This window comes from Rhagoletis zephyria, unplaced genomic scaffold (genome assembly GCF_001687245.7).
Source record: "Rhagoletis zephyria isolate East Lansing unplaced genomic scaffold, Rhagoletis_zephyria_1.1 Rzeph_scaffold_00041, whole genome shotgun sequence".
NCBI lineage: Eukaryota > Metazoa > Arthropoda > Insecta > Diptera > Tephritidae > Rhagoletis > Rhagoletis zephyria.
This window is the reverse complement of record NW_016157125.1, coordinates 397,072-409,219: the sequence shown is the minus strand read 5'-3', so window position 1 is coordinate 409,219 and position 12,148 is coordinate 397,072. Positions and strand designations below refer to the sequence as shown.

Genomic DNA, 12,148 nt, shown 5'->3' with positions numbered 1-12,148 from the left:
TTAATATTCCTATGATATCCTACCGCAACTGCGTAATTTGTATTCATCTTATCGCCCTCATATTCATACATATGTTTTACATATTCATATAACTTACCAAATCTTATAACTCACCTCTTTTTTGTCTATGTTTTTCTCTCTCTCTCTACCCGCCCCGCAGGTGGCGTGGATGCATTTCGAACAATCAGCCATATTGACCGTTCACAATCATGTGATCACACGTAATCCACGCATTAGTGTCACACATGATAAGCATGATAAACATCGTACATGGTTCCTGCATATCAATAACATACAGGAGGAGGATAAGGGCCGTTATATGTGTCAAATAAATACGGTGACAGCGAAGACACAATACGGCTTTGTCAAAGTTGTTGGTAAGTGCGTGAAAAAATATGTACACAAAATAAATCTGTGCAAATAAACCAAAGTATTAAGCGATTTGGAAGACACCATAAATACTAACCTACATACATAAGTAGCATAAGCTGTGTGCGGTCCTAAATATGTATGCCTGCAGCTTGTCGTAGGATGCGATGTTTTTTTTTTTTTGGCTGAGCTTATTTGTTTAACTTTTCTTGTTTTAACCACCTTCTTGAATATTTATTCACGTATTATTTGCTTACCTTGGTTTCACCTTGCTTAGCATAAATACGGACACGTATTCTTTGGGTTACTCAGCTCAGACATATTTAGCTTACATTACTTGAGCAACTTTATACGGGAGCATATAATTTTCTTATTTTTAATTCGTTGTTTTAGGGTAAAAATTTGCCACCGAACAAACGCAGATTATTGTGAGATGATTGAAAATTTTGCTGTCGAGCTTCAGCTCGCTAATTTCTTTAATGAACCTAAAAGTGGATTTTTCTTCTAGCAAATTAATCAATATGAATTTAGTAGTTGTATGCAGGGGATTGTTGAGCTGCATATCAGGAATGCGCTGCTCCGCGGCCGCCTGTCGGGAGCTCAATATGCATACATCAAGTGTAGGCGGGTCGAGAGCGCTTTGCTCAATTCGGCAAACATGCATAAAGAATTCCCTGTAGGGGCCTTCCTCTATATATACAGGGCCTTTAGCAGTATACCACCGACGGCAATAGTTAGATCCCTGAGCAAGCTTCGGATCAAAGCTGGCCTTGTATCAGAGTTGTCGCGGTGGAATGGGATTCGTAGGCAGGCGTAAAAAAAGAGCACGCCTTATGGTGGTGTCCTTCCGCCCTTTCTCTACATCGCAGTTGTAAACGACCTGCTAGAGGAGTTGGCGATTAGGGAATGCCGGGTAATCACCTATGCGGATGATGTAGCACTTTTAGTGAGTGGAACATTTGTGGATATATTCTAAGGTGGCCCACTCCATTGCTCCCTCTTTGGGAGGCATTCACCTGACCCTTTCTGACAGGGTGAAGTACTTGGGCTTGATTCTTGGTAGAAAGCAGAAGTCGATGTCTAATATCGAGGAAAGGGCAAGGAAGGTTTCAGTGGCTCTATATAGCTGCAGAGGGGCAATAAGCGAGATATGGGGCATTTCTTCCAAGGTTACTTCATGGCTATACTACAGTTAAATATTTTATGCAGTCCTTGTCTGCTGGTATGCATTGAAATCGGCTAGGAAGGAGCGAGTGCAAAGACCGGCACTCATTGATGCACTTAGGACCACGCTTACCTTAGCCCTCTATTTCATGCTTAACATTAGCGCCGGTCGATATTACAGGAAAAGCAGCTGCAGCGTGCGTGGCAGTTATGGCTCTTTTCTGTATCACTGACAAATTAGTTTTTTACTGAAAAATATATGAAAAATGTTAAATTTGTCAGTAAAAAAAAATTTGCCACCTGTACAGAATTGGGCTATTATACTTAGGAGCACTGGCCGCCTGACTGGGACGCGCAAGTATTCTCCGAGGCTTCAATTTTATCCCTGATAACACGAATTACTACGTATCTATTCTGGCACCAGCTGGCCCGTTCTGCACGGGGCAGTGATTGGAAAGATGCCCTGGTTAACTTTTACACGAATGGGTCGATGCTTGACTACAGCGTCGGTTTTTTCAGTAAACTCTCCATCAACCTTAAATTTTGGCTTCGATATCAGTTTAGTGTTTTTCAGGTGGAGGTTGCTGCTATTAAGGAAGCTGTCGATTGCCTGTAGTTAGGCTTGCTGTCGTTAAGGAAGGCTAACATTTACTCAGACACCCAAGTGGCTATCAGCGCCTTGGACTACCATACGATACACATAGGGAAGAGCTTACTATGGAGTATTATTTCGAGGTACTTTACCTGGAGGGTCACCCTAACCAATTTAGGCTTAGACCAGTGCGAAACTTTGTATTTTCTGGTGAAAAGTACCAGATCTAACTTTTCTGCGTCGACACTAAGCCCACTTCGATTGTCCAAAGATGTATATCCCGTAGTGCTTGGCTCATAAGTGAGCTAAGTGTAGACAGACATTTCCGCTTACTATGACAGAAATATCATCGCATGTACAGTAGTTTCGGCGGATACAACCTCCATTATCTTCCGTATCTTCTAGACCACCAGCGACCAAAGTAACGAACATATATTAACCGGTTTGGTTGCGGTTAATGCCTACCCTACTGCGCCGAAACATTTCTAGTCTTCTGACCCGCCTTGTGCAACATCGCAGGAAATATGGCGCCTAGACCCAGTGATTTATACTGCCAAAATGAGCTCAATGCCCACCACAGTTTCCAGAGTTCTTACAAAGCTACGATCTTTTCCGATGAATGCCTCAGCATCAGGTAGACCTCAGGTACCTGGATTCTAGACCGCAGGGAAGTGAGGCTGTAATAATAAATTGAGAGATTCCTAGTCACATTGAGTCCACTCGCCGTCATCCTTTTTAATGAATCTCTGGGTTACACAAGAATCCAGGAATTGTTGCCTCGCTGGAGCTTTCGATTTCTCTGTAGAAATTCCGGCATAAGTTTCCTTTCTCACTACGCATGGATTTCTTGCAGATCCTTAGAACATCCCTATACTCAGCCTGCCTAGAAGCATCACTTAGAATATTACACGCGCAATCGTTCACTCTTTCCAGGTCTTTTACGTCTCTAACCGACCTGGGTGAACTCAACCTGTCCACAACCAACTTTTGAAAGGGGTTTGTGAGTCTGGGGTTTCTGAAAGAAGTGTGTTTTGATTGTCGTCTTTCGGCCTTCTTTTTTTGAGTCAGCGATAGACGATTCCCATACCCTATGACATTTTTCCTTGCTACGGCTAAAGTAAGTCCTCCGCGTCGTCAATGATCTTCAGGATATAATTCTGTCCCTCCTCCGTAGGCATTTAAATGTGGATCAGTTTTCAATCTCGTGACGGTATGTTCGGATGTTTACTCTGCAGTAACCACAAAGCTTTATCTGCCTTCACCACATACGGGATCCATACCTTGGCCTTCGGTATCTTGCGGATCAGGGCCCTATCCACCACCTCTTACCGCCCTTCACTGTGTCTTCGGAGGTTACTTACCACTCCGTTTAACCAGCTGAATGTCCCAATCTGCTGCATCGAAAGAAGGCATTGGCCGGCCCGGCCTTTCATGCATCTTCTTAATCGTCTGGCTCAGCAGCTCTCTGTCTACAGATTTCCATCTTTCGGTGGTGATATAAATATAGGGCCCGCTATGGGCCAGAAGCGCCACGGTGAGTTACTGCCCATTTATCTCCTGCGCAACGCCACCTTTTTCATTACTATTCTGCCTAGGCGTCACTGCCTAGGTCATCACTGTGCTTGTTTTGCAGCTCTTACCTACGACCAGCAGCTTGCTAGTCCATAGGCTTTTAGAATCGCCGAATTACCGCCTTTTACCTGCCTCATCGTCGGCAAACTTTCTCCCCTGCTGATCTTGTGTCGCTTAGTGGTGGATTAATCACCTATCGCTAACCACTATCGCTTCATCCGGTGCCAAAGCTTAACCTGCGGCTCATCGATGCTGTTTGCGTATCTGGGGTTACTGGATGTGAATCTTTGGTTGTCAAACCGTTTTCTTCCCGACTGCACAGCTTCCCTAGCCCATACCAGGCGCTCAGTTTCTCGGTCCGTAGGATCCACTTCGGCTCCCAGGCTTTCAATAATGTTGAGGGCCACTCTGTATTGCAATAAGGCTCTTTTCCCCTCTCAATTACGCAAATTATTGCCCTTTTTCGTTTCTTCCTTTGCGGAACTAGCTAACGGTTCCCTTTTTCTTACGGAGTTGGCACCCTCAACGGGCATGTTCAGGTTCGAGTCTTCGCTTATAGCATCTCCCTTGAAAACTCTTGCGAGCAACTCACTCTACCTGTCTGGCTTCTCTTCCACTATCTTCTTCTTCTCTGCTTGCTTTGGGGAAAATGTTATCCACCGTAGCAGCGTCTCTGGCCTCGGTAAGGCCACCGTTACTTCCCGATACGCTATTTAGGGGTCCCCTGCCTGGCCGATCATCAGCACGCAAAGCACAAGACATTGATGCGACCCCTGTACATATGCCTCACGACCATGATAAAGGACTATTTCCGTATGGCAGAGCTTTGAAGAGCTTTAACACCTGATCTCTGCTGGATACCGTCCCGACATCGCAGTTGGCACACTCGCGGAGGGTTAAATCGAGGACTGTATATATATTTTCCATCAAAGGGTCGGATAAAGGAGGTCAGCTAGATTTCCGTCAGTATGGTACATCCTTTAAATAATTATTTTTTATAAACCAACTCCGAATTGCTGGCATTGATTTTGAAAAATTTTAATTTATATATCACTACTTAAACCCCCGTGAGCCTAGGCAAAAATACAAGTAACTATTTAGTTTAAGTTTATTATCAATTCAAAAAATTCCTTCCGTCTTCGCATACATGCACGCATATATTTATGTATGTGCATATGTTTGCACCTGAAACACATTTCCAAAAGGCAGAACACCAAAATGTAATGCATCAAACAAACAAAGAGTCAATAGTATTTACACTTACGAATATCCGCTCGCAAAACGGAGGTAGCCATTACTAGCTTGTAAAAGTGTTTCTTTATGTTTTCGAAATCATTTCCGTTTTTGCTATAAAACGACATTCAATTTTTACAGCTTTATAAAATCATGCTTTAGTATGTATTTATGTACGAGAATAATAGTCGCCTTGTACGTGGGTATGACCTCGAATAAAAAAGTATCTAGTGTGTTGCATGGAGGGCAAAAAAATCGCATTACTCATGCGGGGTTGACATCACAACATATGTACGTACAATTGCATTATTTGCTCGTCGACGAGGGAGTGGAGCAAATGGAATAAAAAAAATGTATTTTGCACGTGTGTATGTAAGTATGTACGTTCACGTACGTGTTTATGAAGAGATACACGTACATACATATATGGAGCGTTCCATACCAAAACGGATGGGGCTCACACTTCATGTGTTTGATTTGTTTAAAAATTTTTGGATTGATGCATAAAAATAAATAATAAATAATTGTGAAATTTGAGCTTGATTAAAGCATTTTTAAAAACTTTACAGCACAAAAATAAATACAAATCGATTTAGTAGTTTTCGAAATAACTCGAGAACGGAGAGATTAAAAAAAATCACACATACACACATCAAAATTCTCTATGAAAAGAAATATTTTTAAAATTTTTTTCTTGAAAAATTTTTCACATACAAATTTTTTGATAAAAAAAAAATAGTTTTTGAAAATATGCCATCTCAAAAGAAAAAATTGAAAAAAAATCACAATGGTGGCTCTAGTTAGTATAATAAAGTGGAAGTTTTAAGCGATTGCAAAACTGGCGATTTTTTTTTTTAATTTTCTTTAAAAGCGGTCTTGCGCATTTTCTTCCATAAGAAAAAAGTGCAAAAAGCATTCAGCATAAAAAAATTTAAAAATCAACGCAATTTTGCAGTAGCTTAAAACTTGCACTTTATATTAAAATTTAATGGGCTACAAAACTGCATACTCAAAAAAATGCAAAAAAAAATTTACTCAACTTCGGTGTCAAAAAAAATCATAACTCAAATTATTGTAGAGTGCTCCCCGTAATACTATACTTAAATATTGACCAATACTCAGAGGCTCCACGGTAATTTTTTTAAATTTTTTTTGAGATGGCATATTTTTATAAACTATTTTTTTATGAAAAAATTTGTATGTGAAAAACTTTTCAAGAAAAATTTTTTTTTTTTAAATAGTTATTTTCGTATAGAATTTTGATGTGTGTATGTGTGATCTTTTTTTTTTTAAATTTTTCCACGCGCCGTACTCGAGATATTTGGAAAAATATTAAATCGATTTGTTTTTGTTTTTGTCTATATAAAGTTTTTAAAAGTTTATTAATCATGCTCAAATTCATATTTATTTACTATTTATGTTTATGCATCAACCCTAAAAATTTGAAACAAATCAAACACATGAAGTGTGAACCCCGTCCGTTTTGATATGGAACGCCCCATATACATATGTAGGGAGAAATGGTTCTATATAAAAGTGAAATATACGATGCAACTGAGAAAAGACGTTCAAATATTGTAGTGTGGACCTACTGTTGGCAAAATTAAAGTTTAACCCGTAAAACATATTAAAAATTCTATCGCTTTTTTTTTTTGTAAGTGAAGTCAACTTTAAGTCGTCTCGCCTACTCGTGTTGTTGACAGTTAGTTGTTTTGCATCACATTTTCAGGCTCTGCACCCCTTCGCAACTTCAGTTTCACTTACCAATTTTTAACTAAAAAATGTTGTTTACATGTTTACTTCAAAAACAACACTGTTGAACATTTAATACCTACACTTTTTTTCAAGAACCGTGTGTGTGTGGCGCTTATTGTTAAGTTCCATCTCAAAGAAGGAGTTAAAAAAAAAGTGAAGTAAAGTGAAATGCAGTGAGAAAAAGTAAATAAGCCGCGTCAGCGTGTGTTGCAAGAACCAAACAAAAATAAACAACTAAATGCCAAAGCAGAAATAAATAAAAAATAAAAAGTTACAAATAACCAGTTGTTCGCTATCTTTCTTATACATACTGTTCGTTTGTATGATGCTGCTTTTTTCGCTCTTTCAAATATGTCAAAAATTTGACAGCGAAACGCGCCCTTGAGCTTCACTGGCATGACTACGCTACGCTGGTAATTAATTGAAGCTCACTTAGAAAGAGATGGAGAGGGAGAGAATGCCATGTTTTTTACACTTTGAATATGTGCATAGGTTTAATTGTGCAGATAAATATTTTTTTTATTAAAAATAAGACGAAAAGGACACAGTGAACTGTTTTCTCTTAAATTTTGAATTAAGAAAAATGTAGCCAGTCTCCAAACAGAATCAGAGCTTTGTATTGAGAACTCTCTTGCTGTGTATACATATGGGCATGTTTGATTGGATACGCCACTCACTAAATCTAAACTCACTAAAATTAAAAAAGTGACGTGCACCCAAATCATAGCAGCGTTCCCTTCACATCTACCAAAAATGCAAAAAGCCATTGGACTACCTCATCCTTCATCCGTTAAAAGGATTTTCTTCAAACGATTGAGACAGTAATTCGGTCTTGGGCTAAAAGATTACTCTATAATTTCATGCAAAATCCAATCTGGCAACCCTAGATGAGGATGAAATCATAAATTCCGCAAATTCATTTGAGGAAGCATCTACTACTTACACTGGTATCATCTATTCTGTACTTTATTCTCCTCTCAATTATTTTCGGAGTGAAACTGACGAAAAAAAATTCAGCGATAGTCACTAAATTTTAATTTCGTTTGTATAATATATTGTAATTTCATGGACTACAAAATGTTTCTAAGAAAACGATTTGAAAAATTAACTTAACTTTCGGTGAGAATTTCTTGGTACAAATTCTTGCATTTTCCCGAGTTCTGTATGAAATTAAAAAAATGTGATCCTGTAGTTTTTACTGTTTTATGAAATATTTTTTTTTACAAAAAAATAAGAAAAATTTGGTACGGAAAATACAAATAACTAAATCGTCAAAACGTCAGGGTATGCATATTTTTGACGCTCACTGTATGACTCAAACAAGTCACCACGTGTTAATTTTTTTTTTAATATTCATAATGTTTTTCTAGCTAAATTTTTGTTTTTCTATAAAAATATTGGCCAAGCTTTAACGAAAACCATATAAATCACAGTTTCAAACTTTATAATCAATTTAGGAAAATTCAACAAATTTTCATCAAAATTTCATCTTATTAAATCTGAATATATGTGCAGTTTAGAGGGCTGCATGCATTCATTCAAACTTCTTGCCAAACAGAGTACAGTAGATTTGAATATTTTACTTCACATACAAAACACTCAGCGTTTGGAATTTTGTAAGTTATGAATATACATTTTGTTTTATATATTCTAATAATAGGAGCGCAGCAATACATACATACATACATACATACATACATACATACATACATAGTCAAAATCGTTCATTCGTTTTGTATATGGATAATTCAAAAGCCGTTTTGAATGCATTCATGCAGCCCTCTAATGCAGTTGTATAGTGCAAACAATTTTAGTGAATTGTAAGAATTTATGTTTTTTTTTTTTTTTTGGTGACGGATTTTTGCGTTTGTCTCCATAGAAGCATTATTTTTTTTTTATAAAATTTCAGAAAATCAACGCCAGTTTTTGTAAATTGTGCTTGTTTTAAAAAACTAACCGCAAAAGCAGTCTAAAAAAAAAATCAAAAATCAATGCAATTCTCCAGTCGGTTAAAATTTGCACTGCATGTTCAAAAATATTCTAAAGAATCAGCTTAAAAAGTCGAAGTTGTGATGAAATTTTTTTTGAATCTTCCTAAATTTTGAACGTTTTAATTGATATGGTTTTGATTAAATAGAAACATAACAAAAAAATAAAAAATAAAAAAATTAGTTCGAACAGCATTACGAATATTTAAGAAAAAGCAACACGTGGTCAGTTGTTTGAGTCACTGTATACCATACCAGCCTCTGTATCGAACGTACATACATATTATGTATTTATATTCGCATTCTTTTTCGAATCCGTATTCGTTTTCTCGTTCGTATTGGCATTGGTTTGCTTTTGCTTTCGTACTCGTATTCGTAATTGTATTCGAATACGCATTCATACACGCATTCGTATTCGTTTTAGATGCACATACCAGATCGAAAAAAAAAAAAATTTTTTTATTATTGGATAGCTACAAAAATCGAACACCGTGACCAGAGAAAATTTTTGATTTTTATGCTGTCGCAACGAACCCTGTCTCGCTTGCAACTCGGCCCCTTACCACCCGAATAATTCCGCACATTTTACACATCTTTTATGCTACAAAGCTACTTTTTTTCGCTGTTTTGATGAATTTTGCCGCTCGGTTGTTTGTGTTATGTCCACTGCCATTTTGCATAGTTTGTTTGTCAAGCACGTTGCAGTGCTTTGTCAGTTGTGGGATAGCAAAACACAAAAAAAAAAAAAAAACAAGGAAAAATAAGTAAACAACTGTTAAATGTTTTTGTTGCTATTCGCTGTTGGTAGTGTTGTAAGTATTGATGTTGTTGTTACTGTTCTACGTAGAACATATGTCAAACTGTTGCGCTATGCCCTTCTTGATGCCTGCAACGTTTTGCAGTCCAACTGCGTACACATTTGCATATTGTTAAAAGTGGAAAGGAGCGAGAGGAAGATGAACAAAATAAAAATCAGACACAGCGGACTTTTGTACAGATTTATGTTGCGACGCATAGCGAAAACAACCTAAAATAGGGCGCAAAAAAAATATGGAAAAACTAAACAAAAATATGAACGAGACATTTTGCTGGCGACGCAAATGGCTTGCGCACACACGCATGGATGGTTTTGTGTGTGTGTGTGTGTGTGTGTGTGTGGCCATTTATGCTCAACATATGCCACTATTTGTCACAGAGATTTTTTTTACCAAAACTTTTTTCCACTATCATTTCTCCAAATATGCATGTGGTACGCACACACACACACACACACACACACACGTTTGTAATCGCAGCTACCGCAGCTAGTGGCTGATGTGTCAACTTCTCCCAAAACCGGAACTTGTGTAAATACTGTCATTTCCGCTGGCTTTCACTGCACACAAATGCACAAACGGGCATACATTCACATTTCTATTTTCACTTTGTTGTCTGTCCATTGCTGTCTGTTGCAATTGCACACTTGGCATCTTCATCTCCATTTCCATTTCCATATACTCTTCAAAATGTTGTTTTCGCATTTGTAGTTTGGTTGTTGTTGTTGTTGTTGTTGCTATTATATGTCAAGTTATAGCCATCTATTGCTGTTGGCGTCAAGCATTTTTGACAGTTGTTATTCAAATATTTGCCATTTGAGTGAAATTCGCGCGTAATCGAAAAAGTTTTATAATTTAGAAGTTACTAAATGCAGATTTATAGAAGCGTGCAAGTTTACATACGTACATACATACACACATAAATATTACCTGTATATACGTACATAGTTATGAACTTTAATCTCAGCGGTTTCAATGCGACTCCAAAATTATTCGTGTACACACATGGGTTGGTCACAGGGAGCAATTATTTTTCATAAATACATCCAAAAGTTGGCCAGTTTATTAATTTATGAGGTAAAAAAAAAAAATCCCTGCAAAATAATGCTGACTAATGTGTGCCAAAATAATTGGCTCTGACATTGTTTTAGCCAGTTATTGTTTTCAACTTTAGCTCTTCATAATAAAGTTGTCAGCAAAAAAATTTACGAACGAATTGAAAAGTCATTAGAGGCCCAACCAACACAAATAAAATTCGTGTTTTGAAGATAAATACACAGAACTGAGCTGAACTACGTAAACGGACTGTGTTTAAAAATAACGGCTTGAATGGACCCATTTAACATACATATTTTTTGTAATTAAAAATAAAAAATAAGTAAAAAACTGAAAGAAGTAAAAAAGAGAAATTAAAAGAAGTAATTTTTAAGCAAAAAACAAAACCGACTTCAACTCTCATATACAAATTTTAGATTGTCGTAAATTTCTTCATTATGCAATAATTGGATTTAAACTAAATTAGTATGGTACCACCTGTGAAGTAACACCTTTGCTTTAAAAAAAAAAAAAAATTATTGAAATCGGCTAGTGTGGTTCAAAGTTATGCGGTAACATACCTACAAAAAAAAAAATATACCGATATCCTCTTTTTTGTGAAGTCGGCTAAAAATTTAAATATTTCCTTTTTTTTCTAACAATTTTAAGAAAAATGGTTTAAAATTTTTTGTCACCTAAAAATTAATAAAAATAGCAACGAAACGTCTAAAATTAAAAAGAAAGATACAAAATGAAGTTGTAGGTTTGAATATACTAAAAATGAAAAAAGAACGGAAAAAATAATAACAATATTTAAAAAAAAAAAAGATTTTAAATATTTCAATATTTGAAATTTTTTTTTAAATTTAAGAATTCTTTTTCTAAAACTGAAATAAACTACAAAAATTAAAAACTGAAAAAACTGTTAACATAAATTGCTGTTTGTTTGGTAACCAACAACTTTTTTCTGAAATTAAAAATATTAACAACTAAATAAACCAGAGATAAAAAGATTAAAAAACCAAAAATCATCCATAATTAAAGAATATTTAAAATTTTTAAATCTGTGAAAAATTATTTTTTCTTAAAAAATTAAAAAGTTAAAAAAAATATATTAAAATATAACAAATAAAGTAAATATTTTAAAAAAGCAGTACATTGAAAAATTAAAAAATACAGAATATTTCAAATTCACCAATTTAAAAAAAAAAATATTTCTTTTCTAAAAAACGTTAAGCTTTTTTTAACTGAAAACTGAAATAAATAACAAAAATTAAAAGCAAAAAAAATATAAATTTGTATTATTGCACTTTTTAGTATAAGAAGTAAAAAGTTAAAAAAATCTAAAAAGATCTAAAAACTAAAAAAAAGCAAATCCAAAAATCATCAAAAACAAGTAAGAAAGTCTAAGTTCGGGCGGAGCCGAACATTAAATACCCTGCGCAAGTGTTAAATATATGTTTTTTCACCCTTCCGAAACCTTCCGCTAGATGGTAAGCCGAGGTGTATCAATTTTGAGTAAATTAGCGTCCTTCAATTTCGAAATATTGAAGTTTCAAGCATTTCTTAAATTTACCGTTATATGAGAATCGGCCGTTATTTTAGTCCGATTTCAATAATTTTCA

General features: G+C 35.9%; 1 protein-coding gene across 1 annotated transcript in view; it reads left to right on the top strand.

Moving 5' to 3' along the window:
• DIP-epsilon (Dpr-interacting protein epsilon) overlaps positions 1 to 12,148 on the top strand; it is a 289,178-nt gene that overhangs the window by 191,736 nt on the left and 85,294 nt on the right. Inside the window, exon 3 of the mRNA XM_017621291.1 lies at positions 161 to 377. Within this exon, the coding sequence (XP_017476780.1) occupies positions 161 to 377 (217 nt within the window). The remainder of the gene's footprint in view (positions 1 to 160; positions 378 to 12,148) is intronic.